This window comes from Pristiophorus japonicus, chromosome 7 (assembly GCF_044704955.1).
Source record: "Pristiophorus japonicus isolate sPriJap1 chromosome 7, sPriJap1.hap1, whole genome shotgun sequence".
Taxonomy (NCBI): Eukaryota; Metazoa; Chordata; class Chondrichthyes; family Pristiophoridae; genus Pristiophorus; species Pristiophorus japonicus.
Window position 1 is genome coordinate 30498879 of NC_091983.1, and position 26272 is coordinate 30525150.

At 50.4% G+C, this 26272-nt stretch overlaps 1 protein-coding gene across 1 annotated transcript in view; it reads right to left on the reverse strand.

The window, feature by feature from the left end:
• The window catches only part of hcrtr2 (hypocretin (orexin) receptor 2), a 91759-nt gene that overhangs the window by 49177 nt on the left and 16310 nt on the right, over nt 1-26272 (reverse strand). Inside the window, exon 2 of the mRNA XM_070884341.1 lies at nt 13269-13447. Within this exon, the coding sequence (XP_070740442.1) occupies nt 13269-13447 (179 nt within the window). The remainder of the gene's footprint in view (nt 1-13268; nt 13448-26272) is intronic.

The following is a 26272-nucleotide window of genomic DNA, read 5'->3' on the forward strand; positions in this document are numbered from 1 at the left end:
TTCCTGAAAAATGTCAAGGAGTTTAATCAGGCAGAATTGGCCCAAATTACTAAGTTATTTTCGGATAGGTACTCCTTAACATCATCCCAAATTTAAACTCTAGGGCAATCAAGGGATATGGGAATCGGGCGGAAAAGTGGAGTTGAGGTCGAAGATCAGCCATGATCTTATTGAATAGTGGAGCAGGCTCAAGGGTTGGTATGGCCTACTCCTGCTCCTAATTCTTATATTCCAATGTTAAATTATTTTGCCTGTAACTGACACAAGATGAATGACCTGTAGTTATCCAGGTTTGTCTCATCACCTTTCTTCAGAAAAGGTAGTTTTATTACAATCCCTGCACTCATTGACTCCCTCATGATGACTGTTAGTAGATTTTGTCCCTAATCTCGGTTAGCACCCTCTGATATATAGGATTTTGGAGATTTCGTGGGTTTGAGCCCTTTAAGCCAGGCAATGACATTCAAGCAAGTGATATTAAAGTCCCAGTAGGTTTTAGTTACATAATCCCTATTGATGGGTGACATACTACTAGTACATGTTAACTATTTTCAATTTATCCTGTTTGCATCCTCAAAAAATCACAATTCTTTTTTCATTGAAATTGGAGTTATTCTGAAGCTATGGGCCCAGAATTTGCGGTTGGAGGCTTCCCGCTGGCGGACGCCTCTGACCGCAAAAATTTCTATGAAAGTGCCCGTTGTTCCCGGAGTTTCCGAGACTTCTGGTCCTGGGCTTCCATGCGAAGGCCTGCATATCCCAGCAGCGTAGGTGCTTCGTATGCATCACTGGGATCATGTGGGCCGGCCCAACCTATCAGAGTAGGGGTCTCCCCTTTCATACTTACGGTGATTCCAATCACCATGAATATGAATGGGAATACCCTCAAACACAAAAGCACTTAAGATAATTTTTTTTTTTAATTAATCAAAATGGAATTTAATGAATTATTTGAAACAAAAAATTTAATTTTTTGAAAAATAAATGTACATATTTTAACGAGTCTAAAAATAAACTTACCTTATTTAATAGAATTTAAAATGTTTAAATTAATTTTTTAAATGTATTATTCTGTTCTTTAAAATTCTTACACTGATAAAAGCAGGTCTTTTTATCAGTCGTAAGAATTGGAAGGACATTCACTGGGCAGGAGTTGAGCAAATAGCCCAAGTCTCTGCCCACGGAGGCCCTTTACATTCCGATGCGGGCGATTTGTCAGGCGGATTCTTGACAGATCACAAGTTCCGGGTTTAAGCTCTTGCACAGTGCATGCCTAAACCCGGAACTTGTACAGCCCCTACGGGCACATGGGCACCTCGTAGGGACCGCAAATTCAGGGCCATTATAAACAAAGCAAATTAGAGACTAGAATATCAAAAGGGCATTTGTCAACAAGTCCAAACATGTTTTTCATTATATAAATCATTGGTAAGGCTGGATGTATTATTATTATGTGCAGTTTTGGGCACAATTATGTGAATATTGCAAATTGTACACAGATCCAGCAGGATTAGCCTCTGCCCCATTGGACGAGCGATGATCTGCCCATACAGGATGTGGTGCAGGAAGCTCACCTGAGTGCCAGGAAATCATGTATCTTGTTGGAAAAATTTAATGGGATGTGACATTTAAAAAAAACACATATTGGAGTAATAAAATTCTCCAGCGAGAATGTGGAACTGAAAGAAATTAATATAAGTAAGAAAATAGTGCTGGAGAAATTAATGGGACTGAAAGCTGATAAATCCCCTAGACCTGATGATCAACATTCTAGAGTTTTGAAAGAGGTGAAAGTGTTCTCTATCAGGCCAACATCCCCTGCATCGAAGCACTGACCACACTCCACCAACTCCGTTGAGCGGGCCACATCGTCCGCATGCCTGACATAAGACTCCCAAAGCAAGCGCTCTACTCGGAACTCCTACATGGCAAGCGAGCCCCAGGTGGGCAGAGGAAACATTTTAAGGACACCCTCAAAGCCTCCTTGATAAAGTGCAACATCCCCACCGACACCTGGGAATCCCTGGCCAAAGACCGCCCTAAGTGGAGAAAGAGCATCTGGGAGGGTGCTGAGCACCTCGAGTCTTGACACCGAGAGCATGCAGAAATCAAGCGCAGGTAGCGGAAGGAGCGTGCGGCAAACTAGGCCCCCCACCCACCCTTTCCCTCAACGACTGTCCATTCCACCTGTGACAGAGACTGTAATTCCCATATTGGATTGTTCAGTCACCTGAGAATTCACTTTTAGAGGGGAAGCAAGTCTTCCTCGGTTTCGAGGGCCTGCCTATGATGATGTTGTCATCTTCCAAAATTCCATAGATTCTAGATCATTTCCCGCAGATTGGAAGATAGCAAATGTAACCCCACTATTTAAGGAAGGAGGGAGGGAGAAAACGGGGAACCACAAACCAGTTAGCCTGACATCAGTCGTAGGGAAAATACTAGAATCTATTATTAAGGACGAGTTAACAGGGCATTTAGAAAACAATAATAGGATTGGGCAGAGCCAACACAGATTCATGAAAGGGAAATCAAGTTTGCCAACATTTTTTGAGGTTGTAACTACCAGAATAGATAACGGGGGACCAGTGGATGTGGAGTATTTGGATTTTCAAAAGGCATTCAATAAGATGCTACACAAAAGGTTATTGAACAAAATTAGGGCTCATGGGATTGGGGTAAATACTTGCATGGATTGAGGATTGGTTAACGGACAAAAAGCAGAGCGTAGGAATAAACGGGTGATTTTCGGGTTGGCAGACGGTAACTTATGGGGTACCGCAAGGATCAGTGCTTGGGTTCCAGCTACTCACAATTTATATCAATGATTTAGATGAGGGGACCAAATGTAATATATCCAAATTTGCTGATGATACAAAGCTAGGTGGGAATGTAAGTTGTGAGGAGGATGCAAAGAGACTTCAAGGGATTATAGTCATCATCATCATAGGCAGTCCCTCAGAATCGAGGACGACTTGCTTCTACTCTTAAAATGAGTCCCTGTCACAGGTGGGACAGATAGTCGTTGAGGGAAGGGGTGGGTGGGACTGGTTCGCCGCACGCTCTTTCCGCTGCCTACACTTGATTTCTGCATGCTCGCGGCATTGAGGCTCAAGGTGCTCAGCGCCCTCCCGGATGCACTTCCTCCTCTTAGGGCAGTCTTTGGCCAGGGACTCCCAGGTGTCACTGGGGATATTGCACTTTATCAAGGAGGCTTTGAGGGTGTCCTTGTAATGTTTCCTCTGCTCGTTTGCTGTGAAGGAGTTCCGAGTAGAGCATTTGCTTTGGGAGTCTCGTGCCTGGCATGCGAACAATGTGGTCTGCCCAGCGGAGCTGATCAAGTGTGGTCAGTGCTTCAATGCTGGGGATGTTGGCCTGGTCAAGGACGCTAATGTTGGTGCGTCTGTCCTCCCAGGGGATTTGTAGGATCTTGCGGAGACATCGTTGGTGGTATTTCTCCAGTGACTTGAGGTGTCTACTGTACATGGTCCATGTCTCTGAACCATACAGGAGGGTGAGTATTACTACGGCCCTGTAGACCATGAGCCTGGTGGCAGATTTGAGGGCCTGGTCTTCAAACACTCTTTTTCTCGGGCGGCCGAAGGCTGCACTGGCGCACTGGAGGCGCTGTTGGATCTCGTCGTCAATGTCTGCTCTTGTTGATAAGAGCATACCTCAGGAGCCTCTTGTCAACAAGGGGATATAGACAGGCTAAGTGAGTGGGCAATAACATGGCAAATGGAATATAGTGTGGACAAATGTGAAGTTATCCACTTTGGTAGGACAAATAGAAAAGCAGAGTATTTTTTTAAATGGTGAGAGATTAGGAAATGTTGGTTTTCAGTGGGATCTGGGTGTCCTTGTATACAAATCACTGAAAGTTAACATGCAGGTACAGCAAGCAATTAAGAAAGCAAATTGTATGTTGGCTTTTATTACAAGAGGATTTGAGTTTAAGGGAGTTAAGGATTACAGGGAGTGGGCAGGGAAGTGGAGTTGAGGCCAAGATCAGATCAGCCATGATCTTATTGAACGGCAGCGCAGGCTCAAGGAACCAAATGGCCTACTCCTGGTCCTATTTCTTATGCTCTTATAAAGCCCTGTTGAGACCGCACCTGGAGTATTTTGCACAGTTTTGGTCTCCTTACCTAAGGAAGGATATACTTGCAATAGAGGGAGTGCAACAAAGATTCACCAGACTGATTCCTGGGATGGGGGGTTGTCCTTTGAGGAGAGATTGAGTAGACTAGGCCTATATTCTCTAGAGTTTAGAAGAATGAGAGGTGATCTCATTGAAACATACAAAATTCTTATAGGACTTGACAGGGTAGTTACAGGGAGGATGTTTCCTCTGGCTGGGGAGTCTGGAATAAGGGGTCACAGTCTCAGAATAAGGGGTCAGCCATTTAGGACTGAGATGAGGAGAAACGTCTTCAGTCAGAGGGTGATGAATCTTTGGAACTCTCTACCCCAGAGGGCTGTGGTAGCTCAATCTTTGAGTATATTCAAGACCAAGATCGATAGATTTTTGGATATTAAGGGAATCAAGGGATATGGGGATAGTGCAGAAAAGTGGAGTTGAGGTAAAAGATCGGCCATGATCTTGTTGAATTGCAGAGCAGTATCAGGCGGCTGAATGACCTACTCCTGCTTCTAATTCTTACATTCTTATGTTGTTATGTTCCAGATTTTACAAAGTTTGCCAAGATTTCAATTTCATAGCCTTCCCAAAGGCTATTTGGGAGCAAAAAAGTGTCTAGTATAAAAAAATCATGAGACAGAAAAGATTGTGTGGGCTACTGATGGAGCAATGCAAAAATTAAACTCTCCGTTACATGGCTGATGAAGCAAGAATGTGTGGAGAATGTGAGGAGGGATTTGCAAAGGGTGTTGAGGAGGGGTTAAGGAGGGTGTGAAGAGGGTGTGAGAAGGGGTGAGAAGGGTTTATTTTTGTTTATTCATTCACAGGATGTGGACGTCGCTGACAAGGCCAGCATTTATTGACCATCCCTAATTACCCTTGAGAAGGTGATGGTGAGCCGCCTTCTTGAACCGCTGCAGTCCTTGTGGTGAAGGTACTCCCACAGTGCTGTGAGAGAGGGAGTTCCAGGATTTTGACCCAGTGATGATGAAGGAACAATATTATATTTCCAAGTCAGGATGGTGTTGGAGAGCAACTTGGAGGTGATGGTGTTCCCATGCGCCTGCTGCCCTTGTCCTTCCAGGTGGTAGAGGTCGCGGGTTTGGGAGGAGCTGCCGATGAAACCTTGGCGAGGGCTGCAGTGCATCTTGTTGATGGTACACACTGCAGCCACATTGCGCTGATGTAATCATTTGATAATGTGTCCTCCATACCAAGTGAGATCTCGAGGAAAGGCCTTTGCCCTTCAGCAAAACTGGTGGAGGGACTGAATGTTGAAAGTAGTGATGGGCTGCTTTGTCCTGGATGGTGTTATGCTTCTTGAGTGTTGTTGGAGCTGCACTCATCCAGGCAAGTGGAGAGTATTCCATCACACTCGTGTCTTGGAAAACTTTTGGGGAATCAGGAAGTGAATCACTTCCCACAAAATAGCTGGTCCATTGTGATTTTCTGGTCAATTGTGATCCACTGGATGTTGGTAGAGGATTCAGTGATGGTAGTGCCATTCGATAAAATCGCGAGCTGGTTAGACTCTCTCTTGTTGGAGATGGTCATTCCCTGGCATTTGTGAGGTGCGAATGTTACTACCACTTATCAGCCCAAGTCAGAATATTGTCCAGTTCTTGCTGCAGGTGAGCATGGACTGCTTCATTATTTGAGGTGTGAGGAGGGTGTGAGAGTGTGAGGAGGGTGTGAGGTGGGTGTGAGGTGGGTGTGAGGGGGTGTGTGGGGGTGTGAGGTGGTTGTGAGGGTGTGAGAAGGGTGTGAGGGGGGTGTAAGGGTGTAAGGGGGATGTGAGGTTGTGAGGAGCGTGTGAGGTGAGTGAGGAGGGTGTGAGAAGTTTGTGAGTGGGGGTGAGGAGGGTGTGAGGAGGGTGTGAGGTGGGTGTGAGGAGGGTATGAGGGGGGTATGAGGGGGGGTGTGAGAGTGGGTGTGGGGAGGATGTGGGGGCAGTGTGAGGGGGGTGTGAGGGGTATGCGAGGGCGTGTGTGATGGGAATGGGTGTGAGGGGGGTTTGAGGAGAGTGTGAGGATGTGAGGAGGGTGTGAGGAGAGTGTGAGCAGGGTGTGAGTTTTGATGTGAGATGGGTGTGAATGAGTGAAGAGGGTGTGGGTTGGTGTCAGTGGTGTAACTACACCAACGCAGCCAATGCAGTGACATTGGGGCCCTCGTCTGAAGGGGGGGCCCACCACTTGCTTCCTCGCGAACTCGTTGGTGGTGTGGCTTCGCTGGAAAATGCTCTGGTCCATCCTCTTGGTGAAAGTTTTGAACCCATTGAACCCTGCTCTCCATCTCCTGCAGCTCGAGGGGGCTCTGCGGGATGGTGAACGTCAGGAAGAAGTTGCCCCCCACCATGTGGTCCTTCTCTGGCTTTCCTCTTGCCCTGCTTCCAAGCCTTCTCGTCATTGCAGGCGAGGAAGTGCTGGATGGCGTCGCAGCGGGCCAGCACCGGGTGGCTCGTCATGTGCTTCATCCATAGGGTCAGCCCTTTCTCCCGCTTGGAGATGAAGTTCTCCTCGAAGCGGCCGGTGGCTTGCTTCTCGGGGATGTGGGGCACCGAGATGGTGAGGAATTCTCCACCAGCCGGCCGTATTGCCAGTCGAAGTGTTTGTATCGCCGGTTGACCGGAGCACTGGGTGTGGCTGGGCACCAGGCGGTATGAGATGTTGCTCTTGATGCCCTTGAACTTAGTTTGCTCGGTGGGCTCGTCGATGGAGCAGGCCAACGGGGGGAGGGTTCTCCTGCCACTCGGGGTCATCCGGGCTGGCCACCATGCTAATCTTGTCGCTGTCCTTGACGAAGCCGGCCACCTCGCCCAAGATGAACGCCTTGCTGCCCGACTTGACGAAGGTGGAGAAGCGGTTGAGGTTCCTGCTGACCCTGGCCATGCTCTAGGAGAAGGAGGTGGCGGCCGAGGAGGAGGAATGATACCGACCCCCCCCCTCATTCCAGCAGGCCGGTAAGGGGAAGCCGCTGGGGAGCTGAGGCTGAGGCGGCACTGGGCTGTGGTAGCAACCATTCGGCACGTTGACATACTCTGGGCACATCGTCGCCCCCGCTCCCGGCCCGCAGGATCTGCACACATCAGGCCGGGAAGAGGCCCCTCTGGCCGCGGCTGTTGGCCCCGGCCAGCCAGCCCTCGATGTCATGCTCGCTGTACATGGTTCGCACCTCGTCTCCCCCCCCCCCCCCGCACCGAGATCTCGCCCACATTCTCGCTCTGGAAATCGTACAAAGCCCGAGCCTGGAGCGCCAACATCCCACTGTCCGCATCCGGTTCAGCTCCGCTCCCGGACCCCGCGGTAACCCCCCCCACCCCGTAAGCCCTCCCTCACACCGGTGCCGGCTCCCCCTCACACCAACTTCCCCAGACCCCGAATTCCCTCTTCGGCCCCCCGGACCCCCTCACTCGAGGGGCGGCTGCACGGAGTCTTCCCTGGCCGGCTGCATTTTTCACCGTCATTCTGTGATTTATAAAAAAAATGTATGTTTGCACTGGGGCCCACATCCTCTAGTTATGCCACTGGTTGGTGTGAGGTGGGTGTGAGGTGGGTGTGAGGTGGGTGTGAGGAGGGTGTGAGTGGGTGTGTGTGGGTTGTGTGTGGGTTGTGTGTGAGGTGGGTGTGAGGTGGGTGTGAGGTGGTGTGAGGTGGGTGTGAGGTGGTGTGAGGTGGTGTGAGGTGGGTGTGAGGTAGGTATGAGGTGGGTGTGAGGTGGGTGTGAGGTGGGTGTGTGTGGGTTGTGTGTGGGTTGGGTGTGAGGTGGGTGTGAGGTGGGTGTGAGGTGGGTGTGAGGAGGGTGTGAGGTGGTGTGAGGTGGGTGTGTGTGGGTTGTGTGTGGGTTGGGTTTGAGGTGGGTTTGAGGTGGGTGTGAGGTGGGTGTGAGGTGGGTGTGAGGTGGTGTGAGGTGGGTGTGAGGTGGGTGTGAGGTGGGTGTGAGTGGGTGTGTGTGGGTTGTGTGTGGGTTGGGTGTGAGGTGGGTGTGAGGTGGGTGTGAGGTGGTGTGAGGTGGGTGTGTGTGGGTTGGGTGTGAGGTGGGTGTGAGGTGGGTGTGAGGTGGTGTGAGGTGGGTGTGTGTGGGTTGGGTGTGAGGTGGGTGTGAGGTGGTGTGAGGTGGGTGTGAGGTGGGTGTGAGGTGGGTGTGAGGTGGGTGTGAGGTGGTGTGAGGTGGGTGTGAGGAGGGTGTGAGTGGGTGTGAGGTGGGTGTGAGGTGGGTGTGAGGTGGGTGTGAGGTGGGTGAGAGGAGGGTGTGAGTGGGTGTGAGGAGGGTGTGAGGAGGGTGTGAGTGGGTGTGAGGTGGGTGTGAGGTGGGTGTGAGGTGGGTGTGAGGTGGGTATGAGGTGGGTGTGAGGAGGGTGTGAGTGGGTGTGTGTGGGTTGTGTGTGGGTTGTGTGTGGGTTGGGTGTGAGGTGGGTGTGAGGTGGGTGTGAGGTGGGTGTGAGGTGGTGTGAGGTGGGTGTGAGGTGGGTGTGAGGTGGGTGTGAGGTGGTGTGAGGTGGGTGTGAGGTAGGTGTGAGGTGGGTGTGAGGTGGGTGTGTGTGGGTTGTGTGTGGGTTGGGTGTGAGGTGGGTGTGAGGTGGGTGTGAGGTGGTGTGAGGTGGGTGTGAGGTGGGTGTGTGTGGGTTGGGTGTGAGGTGGTTGTGAGGTGGGTGTGAGTGGGTGTGAGGTGGGTGTGAGGTGGGTGTGAGGTGGGTGTGAGGAGAGTGTGATGTGGGTGTGTGTGGGTTGTGTGTGGGTTGGGTGTGAGGTGGGTGTGAGGTGGGTGTGAGGTGGTGTGAGGTGGGTGTGAGGTGGTGTGAGGTGGGTGTGTGTGGGTTGTGTGTGGGTTGTGTGTGGGGTGGGTGTGAGGTGGGTGTGAGGTGGGTGTGTGTGGGTTGTGTGTGGGTTGGGTTTGAGGTGGGTGTGAGGTGGGTGTGAGGTGGGTGTGAGGTGGGTGTGAGGTGGGTGTGAGTGGGTGTGTGTGGGTTGTGTGTGGGTTGTGTGTGGGTTGGATGTGAGGTGGGTGTGAGGTGGGTGTGAGGTGGGTGTGAGGTGGGTGTGAGGTGGGTGTGAGTGGGTGTGTGTGGGTTGTGTGTGGGTTGTGTGTGGGTTGGATGTGAGGTGGGTGTGAGGTGGGTGTGAGGTGGGTGTGAGGTGGTGTGAGGTGGGTGTGTGTGGGTTGGGTGTGAGGTGGGTGTGAGGTGGGTGTGAGGTGGTGTGAGGTGGGTGTGTGTGGGTTGGGTGTGAGGTGGGTGTGAGGTGGTGTGAGGTGGGTGTGAGGTGGTGTGAGGTGGGTGTGAGTGGGTGTGAGGTGGGTGTGAGGTGGGTGTGAGGTGGGTGAGAGGAGGGTGTGAGTGGGTGTGAGGAGGGTGTGAGTGGGTGTGAGGTGGGTGTGAGGTGGGTGTGAGGTGGGTGTGAGGAGGGTGTGATGTGGGTGTGTGTGGGTTGTGTGTGGGTTGGGTGTGAGGTGGGTGTGAGGTGGGTGTGAGGAGGGTGTGATGTGGGTGTGTGTGGGTTGTGTGTGGGTTGGGTGTGAGGTGGGTGTGAGGTGGGTGTGAGGTGGGTGTGAGGTGGGTGTGTGTGGGTTGGGTGTGAGGTGGTTGTGAGGTGGGTGTGAGTGGGTGTGAGGTGGGTGTGAGGTGGGTGTGAGGTGGGTGTGAGGAGAGTGTGATGTGGGTGTGTGTGGGTTGTGTGTGGGTTGGGTGTGAGGTGGGTGTGAGGTGGGTGTGAGGTGGGTGTGAGGTGGGTGTGAGGTGGGTGTGAGGAGGGTGTGATGTGGGTGTGAGTGGGTTGTGTGTGGGTTGGGTGTGAGGTAGAAAGTGGGTATTCGGTTGGTGTGAGGAGTGCCGTGAACATATCATTATTGCTGCTGCAATTTCTGGGCCACTGAATATTTACTTGCAGTTTAAGAGAGTATGAAGTGAGATCAGACATTATTTCAGATTTCCTCCTCAAATCTATTTAAATATTTCTTTCCCCCTCCCACCAACAGAGATGAATATTTGTGATTATAGTACGTACAGGAGAAAGCAAAGTGTTTATGGATCATTATAAATACGTTAACTTGATAGAAAGGTCAGTTGAAGCATTCAAAGTTATCTTTTGATTACAAATAATAGGGTTGAAGTGTGAATCGTTTCATACTTAATATTAAAAGATTTACAAGAATTATTCCAAGAATGTGGGACTTCAGAGAAGCTGGGGTTGTTCTCCTTAGTGCTGAGACGTTTGAGAGGAGATTTGACAGAGGTGCTCTGGACAGAGTAGATAGAGAGAAACTGTTCCCATTGGCAGAAGGGTCGAAAAGCAGAGGACACAGGTTCAAGGTGTTTGGCAGAAGGTCCAAAGGCAACATGAGAATAAACTTTACTACGCAGTGAGTGGTTAGGATCTGGAAAGCACTGCCTGGAAAGCACTGCCTAGATTCAAGTGTGGCTTTCAAAAGGCAATTGGATAAGTACCTGAAGGAAAAAAAAAATTGCAGGGCTTCAGGGAAATGGTGGGGGAGTGGGACAAGCTGAAGGGCTCTTGCAGAGAGCCGGCCCGGGCTCGACGGGCTGAATGGCCTCCTTCTGTGCTGTAACCATTCTATGATTAAAACTTGTGGAAAGTGAGAAACTCTAAGAGAAAATCAATAGGGATTTATGAGTCACTGTTCAGATTTTGGAGCCTCACGTGACAAGTATGTGCTTTGAAGAGTTACAATTAAATCACTTGAAAATCAGATGTGTGACAAATTGGGTGTGCTGACCCCATGTCAGATTCTCCACACTGGGATCCATGTCTCACAACATTGACCCTGATATTACCCATTTCCTTCATAAATTGTTTGGATCTGCCCCCTTCCTGTTGACTGAGAGCTGTCAGATGATTTGGAGTGCATCTTGGGTGTACTTGGACAACAACAACAACTTTTATTTATATAGCGCCTTTAACATAGTGAAACGTTCTAAGGCGTTTCACAGCAGTGTTATAAGACTAAACACATACATTTGACATCGAGCCACAGAAGAAGAAATTACGGCAGATGATCAAAAGCTTGGTTACAGAGGTAGGTTTTAAGGAGAGTCTTAAAGGAGGAAAGAGAGGTAGAGAGGTGGAGAGGTTTAAGGAGGGAGTTCCAGAGCTTAGGGCCCAAGCAGCTGAAGGCACGGCCACCGATAGTTGAGCGATTATGATCAGAGATGCTCAAGAGGGCAGAATTTAAGGAGTGCAAGAACTTTACATGGAAGGTGAGAGAAGGTTGCATTTGACTGGGAGACTGAGAATAAAGTCTGAAGGTCGGATGAACTAAAACACCAGCTAATAAGAATATTTAGGCAGTGAAAGATTTAATCATCTGATGAAAGGTCATCGATTTGAAAGGTTAACCCTGTTTCTCCCTTCACGCAGAGTGTTTTCCAGCATTTTCTGTTTTTATTTCAGAGTTCCAGCATCCATAGTATTTTGCTTTTGATTTCATTATTTGTCAGCTTCCTTCCTTGGGTAGCAACAGCAAAATCGGATATCATACAAATTAGTGCCAATTGTATTGCACAATCATTGTACAACAGATAACGCTTAGAACTTGCTGGAACGCTTAGAACTTGCTGGAAAACTTTACAAAGGGATAAAGTGAAAAGAATCTTTATAGTCTTGAAGATTTTTTTGAAAAAATCTATTGTTTTCTGCACGATTTCCCAAACTAGCTGGTGTAACAGGATGAAGCAGGAGAAAACGGGAATAAAGTTTGGTGTCTCAGCAACAACATTGTTGGGAATGTAGATAAAGCTCGAGGAATTGATACTGTCGGGAGGCCACAGCTTTTCCCCATTGTACAATGGATGCTCCAAAAACGTTGGAACAAAGTATAGTTCATTCTGAATTCTAGATTACATAAGAATATAAGAAATAGGAGCAGGAATAGGCAATTGGCCCCTTAAGCCTGCTCCGTCATTCAATAAGATCATGGCTAATCTGATCTTGAACTCAGCTCCACTTCCCCCTCCACTCCCCATAACCCATGAATCCCTTATCACTCAAAAATCTGTCTATCTCCACCTTAAATATATTCGATGACCCAGCCTCCACAGCTCTTTGGGGTAGAGAATTGCAAAGATTCACGACCCTCTGAGAGAAGAAATTCCTCCTCATTTCCGTTTTAAATGAACGACCCCTGATTCTTCATAAGAGGGTTTTACATCACTCTGAGACAGAGCTATATAGGACAGGAGTACTGTAGATATATATTTTTTAAGTTTTCTCTGTTCCTTCTGAAGGCACTGGCTTGTGGCTTAGGGGTACTGTTCCATCAGAACAGCTCTACTCAGCTCATCCCAAGTGGCTAACTTTCATTGGTGAGCCTAGACAGTAACATATTAATAGGCTATTTGACAATATGGGGAGGGAGCGGGGGTGGGGAGGGGGGGGGGGGGGAGGGACAATTATATCTTCAATTGATATCTGCACATGTCCACCTAAATTTTAATAGGGTCACCAGGTAACAATCAGGAACAGGAATCCTGGCTGATTCTTCCCCCTCCTCCTCATGCAGAGATACTGAGGCCAATATGTTGCACATCTACTGCTGCAACAGCTGAGGTTAGGTAACTCAGCTCAGAATTGAACATGGGACCTTCCTGGTCTGTATGTCCCACATCCACACTAGACCAGTGCAGCACATTACCACCTGAGTGATCCAAGGGAGATTGAGTGTGAATCAGGGAGGATGATCAACAGTGCCTCTCCGCAGTAAGACAGTGAACAGTTTACTCTGTGTACTGTGTGAAGTCAAATTAGAAAGGCGCTCTTCATAAATGGATTAGTGATTGGTTACACTTGGTGGACAGAGGAAATCTTCCCGACACCACTCCCTCCCCTTGTTTGGGAGTCAAGTGCTCAGACCACTGAACCATCCTCGACTTAAATGTCTTTTCAGGTTACATTGACTTTTTAATGAAACAGAATGATGATGTTTCAACTGTCACCAATCAACATGTATTTCCAGTCATTTCTGCTTCCATTGTGGATTTCCAATGTTTACAATTTACTTTTGCTCTCTAATTTTTAAGCTTGCATTGTGCATTGGCTTTTGTTTAAGCCAGCTATGAACACTTGCTTGGAACTTATATTTATCGCCACTGACATCTCAGAAATGATTAAGCACTTACCTGTAGGTATGGAATTATTTTGCAGAAAACTTGCCCAAAAAACCATGTCTCGGTTATGTCAACTAGTAGACTGGCAGGAAGACAAATAATTGTAACAAGGATATCGGCAAATGACAAATTAACTATGAAATAGTTTGTGACTGTCCGCATGTGGTGATTCTTCCAAACTGCAACACAAACTGGAAGAAAAGGAAAGAATTAGAAAAAGCAAAGATAAAGCCCAGTCCTTTCATTACGTGCACGTTCCTTTGGCATTTCTGTATGATGAATTTTCATTCCTGGGTGGGAAGCCGGGGGAGGGTAGTGGGGGGCAGGGCAGTGGACAGGGGTGGGTGCGTGGGAGACAATGTCCCTCCCGCCCGGGAGTGTCATTTGGAAGCCTTGGCCGATTTTAATGGATGAGCCGCATTTATATCCAGTCGGCCAGCTGCCCACCTGGGACAGGTGGAAAGAGGTAGTGAGATGGCTTCGGTCAGGTCAACATGGCAGATTGACAAGAATGTTGCCTGGACTGGAGAATTTTGACTATGAGGATAGATTGGAAATGCTGCGTATGTTTTCTTTGGAACAGAGGAGGCTAAGGGGAGACCAGATTGAGGTGCATAAAATTATGAGGGGCCTGGATAGAGTGGATAGGAAGGACCTGCAGATGGGTTAACAACCAGGGTGCATAGATTTAAAATAATTAAAGGGGTTATGAGGGAAATCTGTTCACCCAGAGGCTGGTGGGGGTCTGGAACTCACTGTCGGAAAGGGTGGCAGAAGCAGAAACCGTCACTACGTTTAAAAGATACTTGGATGTGCACTTAAAGGGCTGTAACCTAGAGATTGGCCGCTGGCATCAAGGTAAGTGGCAGGGGGCAGGAGAATTGGAGCCGTTTCACGGGTGGGGATAGTGGGGGAGCCCAGCACAAGAGGCCCCAACTTTCCTGTGGGGCCCAGAGGAGCACTCCTGCTCATCGTGACCCCAGTAAGAAGAGTCTTTGACTTACCTTCAAGGGCCTTGTCCTCTTCCTCACCAGGAATGAAGGCACAGCGCGATGCCATGGACACGGCACTCAGTAGGCAATTAAAATGCCATTAGGGTCCGAATGACATCAGAGGAACCCAATTTCCATACATTCATGAGGTGCTCAACTTTCCTACATTACAACAGTGACTACACTTCAAAAAGTACTTCATTAGCTGTAAAGCGCTTTGGGACGTCCAGTGATCGTGAAAAGTGCTGTTTAAATGTAAGTCTTTCTTTCTTTCTCTGGCTACCTAACAAAAGTGCGCAGTAAATGGTGGCCAGCGGGAATCGAACCAGAACAGGGTAATAAATACTGCTCATCCCATTTTAACTGTGTAATGCCTCATCTAATTTTTGCTTAAAAGATGCAATGTTCTCTCAACCACTCCCTGTGGTAAAGCAATCCATGCTCCAACAACTTGCTGTATAAAACAATTCCTCCTAACCTCCATCCTCACTCTCAGCGGCAAATTTAAATTAAAGACCCTTCACTGACTCCCCAACCAGAGGATATAGTCTTTCCCTATTCCTCTATCAAAACCATTCAAATTAATAAAAACATTCTTAGCTTTCTCTGCTCCAGTGGAGATCTTCCAGTAGCTCAGGTCTCTCCCATACTATAGTTTTCCATTCCTGGCATCATCCTACTGAGTATACAGTACACTTTTTAATGCCCTTTTCTATAATGAAGTGCCAAAAATTGGATGCAATGCTCTAAATGTGACCTAAGCAGTGTTTTGTATATAATTATCATGACTTGTTTACTCTGGTACACTGTGCCCCATTTATAAAACACAAAAGGTCTTTTTATGTCTTTTCCTACCTACACTCGCACTTTCAGGAAAATTACGTACTTAAACCTCGAGGTCCCTCTGTGCATCCACATTCATTGAGTGTTTACAGACTGTTACAAATGTTGGGTCTGCCCTATAAATTCTCTCAGATGCAACTGTGCTGGCTATTCTGTAAGTGTTCTGAGGATCTTACATTCAGAAATATAGCTGTACTGTCCAATATTTACTTACACAATAGTATAACCTGGGAGGTTAATATCTTGTGATATTGAAATGGATATCGTGTCTTTCTCAAGGGTGCAACTCCAATCTTTTAGTGGGGGAACTGTGAAATACTTCAGTGAGACAAAGTTTGCTAGGAATTGTTAAGCGGCTTTATTTTAGAGAGAAAATGAATGTACAGAAAACAGCTCTTTAAAAAAAACCTCACTCTCTTCACATAATTCACAAATATCTAGGCTGACACTCCAGTGCAGTGCTGAGGGAGTCATCATCATAGGCAGTCCCTCGGGATCGAGGAAGACTTGCTTCCACTCTTAGCATGAGTTCTTAGGTGGCTGAACAGTCCAATACGAGAACCACAGTTTCTGTCACAGGTGGGACAGATAGTCGTTGAGGGGAAGGGTGGGCAGGAAGCCTGGTTTGCTGCACGCTCCTTCCGCTGCCTGCGCTTGATTTCTGCATGCTCTCGGCGACGATACTCGAGAAGCTCAGCGCCCTCCCGAATGCACTTCTTCCACTTAGGGCGATCTATGGCCAGGGACTCCCAGGTGTCAGTGGGGATGTCGCACTTTATCAGGGAGGCTTTGAGGGTGTCCTCGTAACGTTTCCTCTGCCCGCCTTTGGCTCGTTTGCCGTGGATGAGTTCCGAGTAGAGCGCTTGCTTTGGGAGTCTCGTGTCTGGCATGCGAACGATGTGGCCTGCCCAGCGGAGCTGAACAAGTATGGTCAGTGCTTCAATGCTGTGGATGTTGGCCTGGACGAGGACGCTAATGTTTGTGCGTCTGTCCTCCCAGGGGATTTGCAGGATCTTGCGGAGACATCACTGGTGGTATTTCTCCAGCGACTTGAGGTGTCTACTGTACATGGTCCACGTCTCTGAGCCATACAGGAGGGCGGGTATTACTACGGCCCTGTAGACCATGAGCTTGGTGATAGTTTTGAGGGACTGATCTTCAAACACTCTTTTCCTCAGGCTGCCGAAGGCTGCACTAGCGCACTGGAGGCGATGTTGGTTCTCATCATCAATGCCTGCTCTTGTTGATAGGAGGCTCCCGAGATAGGGGAAGTGGTTCACGTTGTCCAGGGCCACGCCATGGATCTTGATGTTTGGGGGGCAGTGCTGTGCAGCGAGGACAGGCTGGTGTAGGATCTTTGTCTTTCTAATGTTTAGCCTAAGGCCCATGCTTTCATATGCCTCGGTGCTGCACTGTCAGAGGTGCCAACTTTCAGATGAGGTGTCTCCTCTTTCAGGTGGACATAAAAGATCCCATGGCTCTATTTCGAAGAAGAGCAGGGGAGTTATTCTTAGTGTCCTGGCCAATATTTATCCTTCAATCAACATCAGCAAAACAGATGATCTGGTCATTATCACATTGCTGTTTGTGGGAGCTTGCTGTGTGCAGATTGGCTGCTGCATTTCCTACATTACAACAGTGACTACACTTCAATAATATTTCATTGGCTGTAAAGCGCTTTGGGACGTTCGGTGGTGGAGAAAGAAGCTAAAAAGAAAAAAAATGTACATTTATATAGCTAAAGAAATCTAAGACTTTCTTCTTTAATTTCTCTCTTCGTAAAATGAGCAAAATATTAAACCACACTTCGAATTGCAACAACTATCCTCCTGCATCTTAGCTTCCAAGACAGTTTCCTATCTGCCCATGACTCACTGCTTTCCATTCTTTCCTCACTTTATTCACAGGAAGTGTGAGGGTGATACGTTTGGCTCCTTCCCTATTCAGGGATTTTTGGATCAAACCTATCAACTAAACTGACTATCCTCACTACCAAGTTTATATTCTCAGAGGACATCTCATAGTAGGCTCACATGAATAGAATCAACAGCTTTTGAAGGCTATGATTGAATCTGTATCCACCACCCTATCAGGTAGTGCATTCTCTTGTTGCGTAAAAACATTTTTCCTCATGTCGTCTCTGGTTCTTTTGCCAATCCACCTTAAATCTGTGCCCTCTGGTTATCGACCCTTCAGCCATTGGAAATTGTTTCTCTTTATTTACTCTATCTGAACACCTCTATCAAATCTCCTCTTAGCATTTTCTGCTCTAAGGAAACAACCCAAGCTTCTCCAGTCTATCCATGTACCTGTAATCCCTCATCCCTGGAACCATTCTAATAAATCTCTTTTGTACCCTCTCCAAAGCCGTCACATCCTTTCTGGCTTTTGTACTCTATGCCTCTATTTATAAAGCCCAGGATCCCATACGCTTTATTAATTGCTTTGTTAACCTGTCCTGCCAATATAAAAGATTTATGCACAAGCACACCCAGGTTCTCTGTCTTCTTGCAAACCTTTTAAAATTTCAGACTGACTATTTGTACTGTGCTTTTTCTGCCCTTCTGCACCTGAGTCCTCTGGACTCCGCCCTTAATGCCTCCCGTCCGAAACCAGACCCGGAAATGGTGCCCCAAACGGAAGTGGGGCCCCGCAACTGATCTCGTTGTTCATCCAAGCCTGCAGGCGGCGGAGAGAGAAGCGGCTGGCAGGGGAGAGAGAGGCGGCGAGCGGGGGAGAGAGAGGTGGTGAGCGGGGGAGAGAGAGGCGGCGAGCGGGGGAGAGAGAGGTGGTGAGCGGGGGAGAGAGAGGTGGTGAGCGGGGGAGAGGCGGCGGGCGGGGGAAAGAGAGGCGGCGAGCGGGGAAGAGAGAGGCGGAGGGCGGGGGAGAGAGAGGTGGCGAGCGGGGGAGAGAGAGACGGCGAGTGGGGGAGAGAGAGGCGGAGGGCGGGGGAGAGAGAGGCAGCGAGCGGGGGAGAGAGAGACGGCGAGTGGGGGAGAGAGAGGCGGAGGGCGGGGGAGAGAGAGGCGGCGAGTGGGGGAGAGAGAGGCAGCGAGTGGGGGAGAGAGAGGTGGTGAGTGGGGAGAGAGAGGCGGCGAGTGGGGAGAGAGAGGCGGCGAGCGGGGGAGAGAGAGGCGGCGAGTGGGGAGAGAGAGGCGGCGAGCGGGGGAGAGAGAGGCGGCGAGTGGGGAGAGAGAGGCGGAGGGTGGGGGAGAGAGAGGCAGCGAGCGGGGGAGAGAGAGGCGGCGAGCGGGGGAGAGAGAGGCGGAGGGTGGGGGAGAGAGAGGCAGCGAGCGGGGGAGAGAGAGGTGGAGGGTGGGGGAGAGAGAGGCCGCGAGTGGGGGAGAGAGAGGCGGAGGGTGGGGGAGAGAGAGGCGGAGGGTGGGGGAGAGAGAGGCGACGAGCGGGGGAGAGAGAGGCGGAGGGTGGGGGAGAGAGAGGCGGCGAGTGGGGGAGAGAGAGGCGGCGAGTGGGGGAGAGAGAGGCGGCGAGTGGGGGAGAGAGAGGCGGCGAGTGGGGGAGAGAGAGGTGGTGAGCGGGGGAGAGAGAGGCGGCGAGCGGGGGAGAGAGAGGCGGAGGGTGGGGGAGAGAGAGGCGGCGAGTGGGGGAGAGAGAGGCGGCGAGTGGGGGAGAGAGAGGTGGTGAGCGGGGGAGAGAGAGGCGGCGAGCGGGGGAGAGAGAGGCGGCGAGTGGGGGAGAGAGAGGTGGTGAGCGGGGGAGAGAGAGGCGACGAGCGGGGGAGAGAGAGGCGGAGGGTGGGGGAGAGAGAGGCGGCGAGTGGGGGAGAGAGAGAGGCGGCGAGTGGGGGAGAGAGAGGTGGTGAGCGGGGGAGAGAGAGGCAGCGAGCGGGGGAGAGAGAGGCGGCGAGTGGGGAGAGAGAGGCGGAGGGTGGGGGAGAGAGAGGCGGCGAGTGGGGGAGAGAGAGGCGGCGAGTGGGGGAGAGAGAGGCGGCGAGTGGGGAGAGAGAGGCGGCGAGTGGGGGAGAGAGAGGCGGCGAGCGGGGAGAGAGAGGCGGAGGGCGGGGAAGAGAGAGGCGGCGAGCGGGGGAGAGAGAGGCGGCGAGCGGGGGAGAGAGAGGCGGCGAGTGGGGGAGAGAGAGGCGGCGAGCGGGGGAGAGAGAGGTGGTGAGCGGGGGAGAGAGAGGCGGAGGGCTGGGGAGAGAGAGGCGGCGAGCGGGGGAGAGAGAGGCGGAGGGCGGGGGAGAGAGAGGCGGAGGGCGGGGAAGAGAGAGGCGGAGGGTGGGGGAGAGAGAGGCGGCGAGTGGGGGAGAGAGAGGCGGCAAGCGGGGGAGAGAGAGTTGGTGAGCGGGGGAGAGGCGGCGAGCGGGGGAGAGAGAGGCGGTGAGGGGGGAGAGAGAGGCGGCGGGCGGGGGAGAGAGAGGCGGAGGGCGGGGGAGAGAGAGGCGGCGAGCGGGGGAGAGAGAGGCGGAGGGCGGGGGAGAGAGAGGCGGCGGGCGGGGGAGAGAGAGGCGGAGGGCGGGGGAGAGAGAGGCGGCGAGCGGGGGAGAGAGAGTTGGTGAGCAGGGGAGAGGCAGCGGGCGGGGGAGAGAGAGGCGTGAGGGGGGAGAGAGAGGCAGCGGGCGGGGGAGAGAGAGGCGTGAGGGGGGAGAGAGAGGCAGCGGGCGGGGGAGAGAGAGGCGTGAGGGGGGAGAGAGAGGCGGAGGGCGGGGGAGAGAGAGTTGGTGAGCGGGGGAGAGGCGGTGGGCAGGGGAGAGAGAGGCGGAGGGCGGGGGAGAGAGAGGCGGTGAGGGGGAGAGAGAGGCGGCAAGGGGGGAGAGAGAGGCGGCGAGCGGGGGAGAGAGAGGCGGAGGGCGGGGGAGAGAGAGTTGGCGAGCGGCGGAGAGGCGTCGGGCGGGGGGAAAGAGGCGGTGAGGGGGGAGAGAGAGGCGGAGGGCGGGGGAGAGAGAGGCAGCGAGCGGGGGAGAGAGAGACACGGCGAGCGGGGGAGAGAGAGGCAGCGAGCGGGGGAGAGACACGGCGAGCGGGGGAGAGAGGCAGCGGGTGGGGGAGAGAGGGCCGGCGAGCGGGGGAGAGAGAGGCGGCGAGCTGGGGTGAGAGGCGGCGAGCAGGGGGGAGAGAGACACGGCGAGCGGGGGAGAGAGGCAGCGGGTGGGGGAGAGAGGGGCGGCGAGCGGGGGAGAGAGAGGCGGCAATCGGGGGAGAGAGAGACACGGCGGGTGGGGGAGAGAGGGGCGGCGAGCGGGGGAGAGAGAGGCGGCGATCGGGGGAGAGAGAGGCGGCGAGCTGGGGAGAGAGAGACACGGCGGGTGGGGGAGAGAGGCAACGAGGGGGGGGAGAGAGAGGCTGCGGGCAGGGGAGAGTCATTCTTCCTATGTACCACCTCACATTTTTTTGCATTGACTTTCATCTGCCACGTGTCCGTCCATTCCACTCACCTGTCTATGTCCTTTTGCAGCCTATTACTATCTTCATCACAGTTTACTACACTTCCAAGTTGTGTGTTATCTGAAAATTTCAAAATTGTGCTCTGTACCCCCAAGTCTAAGTTGTTAATGTATAACAAAACCAGCAGTGGTCCTAGTACGGAATCTTGGGGGAACTACACTGTATACATTGCTCTGTATATTCAGTCTGATCCTCCCTTATATTACAAAGCTGACATCTGTCCTATGCCCCCTTTTTCTGCTTCATCCTACTCTCTAACTCCTTCGTCATCCAGGGAACTCTGGCTTTGGTTGCCCTCCCGTTCTCCCTTGTGGGAATGTATCTAGACGTACCCAACCCACTGCTCCATTTCATTTCTGCCTGTCAGTCTTTAACTCCAATTTACTCGGGCCATTTCCCACCTCAATTTGTTGAAATAAGCCCTCCTTCAGTTAAATATTTTTATTCTAGATTGCTACTTGTCTTTCTTCATAACTAATCCAAAACTTACAATACTATAATCACTATTGTGTGTCAGCCAGTGACCCTCACCTCTGTGTCAGAAGGTTGTGGGTTCAAGCCCCATTCCATAGACTTGAACACAAAAATCTAGGCTGATACTCCAGTACAGCACTGTCGGCGATGCCGACTTTCGGATAAGATGTTAAACTAAAGTCTCTTCTGCTCTTTCAGGTGGACATAAAAGATCCCATGGCACTATTTTGAAGAAGAGCAGCAGAGTTATCCCTGCTATCCTGGCCAATATTTATCCCTTAATCAACATAACAAAAACTGCTTTTCTGGTTATTATCACATTGCTGTTTGTGGGAGCTTGTTGTTCACAAATTGGCTGCCATATTTCCTACATTGCAACAGTGACTACATTTCAAAATGTAATTCATTGGCTGTAAAGTGCTTTGGGACGTCCGGTGGTCATGAAAGGCACTACATAAATGCAAGTTTGTGTTAATTCCCAAGACATTCTCCGACGGTGACATTCTCCAGTTGACCCAATTCATTTCCTTGGACTAGATCCAGCAATGCTTCCTTCCTCATTGGGTAGGAAACATACTGATCAAGAAAATTCTCCTGAACAGATTTCAGACATTCCTATCTTCTCTGCCCTTAACACAATCATTGCCCATTCAATATTGGGGCAGAAAGAAAGGCTTGGATTTATATAGCACCTTTGATGGCCAGCGGATGTCCCAAAGCGCTTTTACAACCAATGAAGTACATTTGGAGTCAATTTGCACACAAGCAAGCTCCCACAAACTGCAATGTGATAATGATCAGATAACCTGTTTTTGTTATGTTGATTGAGGGATAAATATTGGCCAAGACACGAGGGATAACTCCCCTGCTCTTCTTCGAAATAGTGCCATGGCATCTTTTACATCCACTTGAGAGGGCAGATGGGGCCTCGGTTTAACGTCTCATCCGACAGTGCAGCACTCTCTCAGTACTGCACTGGAATATCAGCCTAGATTTTTGTGCTCAAGTCCCTGGAATGGGACTTGAACCCACAACATTCTGACTAATTCTCTGCCCTTAACACAATCATTGCCCATTCAATGTTGCCATAGTTAAAGTCTCCCATTATCACTACTCTATAGTTCTTGCATCTCTTAGTAATCTCTTTGCAAATCTGCTCCTTTATCTCCTTCCCACTATTTGGTGGCCCATAAAATACACCAAGTAGCTTAATAGCTCCTTTATTGTTTCTGAACTCCAACCAAATAGATTCTGTCTTTGACCCCTCAAGGACATTCTCTCTTTCTATTACTGTAATATTGTTCTTAAACAAAACTGCTAGCCTTCCTTTTTTTCCTTCCTTATCTTTCCTGAATATCTTATACTGAGGAATATTAAAAATCCAATCCTCCCCATTTTTGAACCAGGTCTCACCAACCTTTTTTAACCACATTTCATACATTTTCACACACATATGCAGTCCAAACCTAAATTAGAGATCGTTGTATTTTCTATGGGCTAGATTTTACACTTTTGTGCAGATCGCCCAAAAATGGGCATTATTTCCGGCGTGGACGGTAAAAATGGGTTTTCAGATCACTGGCTTGTCGCCCATTCTCAAAGCCCCAGTCACTATTTTTGAAATTGGGCATTACTGCGAGTGATCTGAAATGGCCGTTAGCGTTAAATCTCTCTGATCTTCTGCCGTAAAGTGTCGCCGTCCTTAGAAACGGCATGGTAACGCTCGATTCCTGTGATTCAAGAGGGTAAAGATCATCACGACATGCGCATAAGAGAAGACAGAGAGGGAGCTGAGAAAGAGTGAAGGCGTGTGTGGGTGTGGTGTGGTTGCTTTGGGAGAAAGGAGGGAGAGGTTTGAGCTTTATAGCAAATTGGGGAAAAAAATTAGCTGTTACCAGGCAGATATTTGCCCAGATTTTGTGCCTATGATGGAGGGAGAGGAGGAGACGACACAGCACGCTGTGGAGACTGACACTCGAGAGAGCAGTGAGCTAGGAGAGGAGCACAATGGAGGGCGTAAAAGAGCCAGGAGGTTCTCAGACGAGGCAAATGCTTCCCTCCTGCAGGAGGTCAAGTTATGCTGGGGTGATTTGACACAGGGAGGGTGTGGGAAGCCCACCCCAAAGGCCTACCGAGATAGCAGAGGAGGTCTCGTCAGCGACCAATGAGGGCAATCAATGCCGCAAGTGATGGAACAACCTTGTTGGATCCGCAAGAGTAAGTATTACATTTATTTACATGTACTTATATAGTTATATAATTTGACTTGTAAGAGTCTTGAGTGACTATAATCAGATGTGAGGTCTTTCACTTTTACCGGGAATGTTGCACTCAAAGCCTGCGTTCACAGTGTATGTCTGTAGGTAAAGAATGATAATTATCATGATAATCATAATTACATCTGTTGGTTATGTATTGTATCAGTTTCTGTGACAGTACCTAGCAACGATATCATGCAATGATCTCATGCCATGTCGTCCTGTTACCTTTTACAGAAGAAGCTATTGATGATTAGGTCCGTGCAGAGGCGAACGGGTGGGGGGCCACCAATCACCAGCGACATCACTGACATCAAGGAGCAGGTGCTCACACTCGCGGGGAGGCACCCCCGGATGGCCACACAAGCAGCTGCAGACGCTGAAGTAATGCCACGTGAGTAAAGTATACAACATTGCGAGATTTAAAATCAATTGATGCCACATTCACTCATATCCGAACAAAAATATATGACAGATGGTTTCTAAAATTGTCCTATAAATAATGCTGGCCTAATGAAAATCATTGCAATGCACAATGTGCTGATGGTCATGAAATGTGATGTCTGTGATGATTTTGATAGCAGTGGTGCTTTTGTCGTGTATATGCTGTGTGTAGCGCTGGACTCACCTTGTGACCCTAGTACCCGCTTCTCCTCTAATAACCTCAATTGTGTTTAGCAGCTCAGCCAGCAGTGCGGCCCCAGACAAGACCACAGAGGCCAGAAGGTGGGGGCGCGGGGCTCGACTCGGCGGACGATCCTACATCTGGTGCTGAGGAGCTCCGATTCTCGCCCGTCAATCCGCTGGGTCCGTTCTCTATGGATGAGAGCGCCGACTTTGAGGAATCTGCATCGCCACGCTCCAGAAAGCATTCCACCCCAAGGCCATCTATAGTGCTCCTCTGGCCATTCCCGCCTCAACTCTGGAGGTACCGGGCCCAAGCACCTCGCCACAGGACATCCCATTTGTCCCCAGGACAGCCCCGACCCCACGGAGGTTTCATGGATGTGGCAGTCTGGTCCACGAGCGCCAGATGAGAGCGGAGAGATGGTTAAGTAGTTCAGGAGAACTGTAGAAATTGGTGACAAGATCCTAAATGCATTGGGGGGCATAGCCCGACAGCTGACTACCATCTCCGGCACCATGACTGAGTACGTTCCGCGGATGGTGGAGGCGCTGGAGACGATAGCCAGGAGCACTGCTGGCACAGGCCTCCCAGTGGTTCCAGAAGGCGGCACTCCACCCCTGGGTTCCGCACCACCACAGCGAATGACAGGTGAGAGGCAGGAGCAAGATCTTGCTTCTGGATCCTAGAATGTTCCCACCTCGGCAACCTCGCTCCCGTACCCATTCAACCACCGCCTCTGCCTTCATCCCCCCCGCAATGAGGCACCCGCCTGAGGAGCTCTTCAGCCAGGCGGCGTGGAGCGAGGAGGGGAAGGGGTAGAGGTGGGGAGAAGGAGAGGGGGGCAGACCCTTGTCCTCCTCTTCCTCTCTCTCCTGAGGTGGACCATCAGTCCTTTCTGGCAATTCTTGTCCTCTCCTGATAGCCAGGTTGTGCAGCATGGAGCACACGACCATGAATTGAGCTACTTGCTCAGGGTTGTATTGTAACTTCCCTCCTGAGTGCTCCAGGCATCTAAAGTGCTGCTTAAGCACACTAATTATTTTCTGGACCACATTGCGTGTGGCTCTGTGGCTCTCGTTGTATCGCTTCTTGGCCTCGGTGTGGGTGAAATGCAGTGGGGTCATCAGCCAAGTGACTAGGCCATATCAGTTGTCACCAAGCATCCAGCATTGTCGTTGTGGCTGACTGTTAAACATGTCAGAGATAGCGCTCTCACGCAGGATGTGAGCCTCATCGAAGCTGCCCGGACATTTGACATTCACTGTCATTATTATCTGGTTGTGGTTGACAACTAGTTTGACCTTCAGGGAGTGAAATTTTTTTCTGTTGCGAAAAAGCTCTGGGTCCTGAGAAAGTGCCTGCATGGCGATGTGAGTATTGCTCCCTGCACTTTGGGGAACTTAGCAATGCGATAGAATGCTCCAGCCCTGTCAATCTGAGCCTCCATGGTCATGGGGAAGCTGACCAAGTCCATCCTACGCGCGTACAGGGCCTCCGTGACCTGTCTAATGCAGCGATGTGTGGCATGGTGAGACAGAGGGGAAATGTCGAGCGCGAAGGCCCAAAAGGAACTGGACAATGACAGTGCCGTGGTGACCTTGATCTCGACGGACAGTTATGTCCTGAAGGTGATGGCAGGCTGCAGATCTGCCCTGATGAGCTGGCATATTTCAGTGATCACCATTTTGTGGAAACACAGTCTCCGAAGGCAGGTGTTCTCAGACACGGTGAAGTAAGACCTCTTCTCCCTGTAAGTGCGGGGTGTGTATGGTCTGGACCTCCTCCTCATTCTGGCACGTCTTAGATTGAGCACGTGTGCATTAGACGTTGTGCCATTTGCACTCTGCAGCATCTGCGTATTAATTAATGCAGGCTGAGAAATGGCTGGCCCCATTCCAATGAAAGTATAATACGATTGATCAGAGGCAATAATTTCAACACTAAAAGACACCTACAGTAAAACCCAATTTCCAGAGTCTGAAAAGATGTCTGTTCAGATGGTCATTTCACCTGAGAAGAACTCCAGAATCAATCCAAACTCCCCCGAAGTTGAAGCAGCCTTTTCAATGAAAACGACCTGCGATTTGAAAAATGGCGCCCACAGCACTGTGCTTAGTTCAGGACAGTTCCACTTTTTCAGAGCAGTGTTTTGGGCGAGCGATATTGTGGGCGAGATATGTGCGAGGTGGTGAAAGTGACACTGGGCGATATACTGGGCGTTAGTTTCGGCAAATGTGATCTTTACGACAAAAAAAGTGGGCGGTCGATATTATTGCATCTCAACGTTAATTACATGCCGAAAGTAACGCTGGGCGATATTATGGGCATTGGTTTTGCCCATTCTGAAGATTCCGCCCCAAAAAATGGGCGGGCACTTTTTTTTTTCCCTGGCATTACGTATATGGCGAAAGCAATG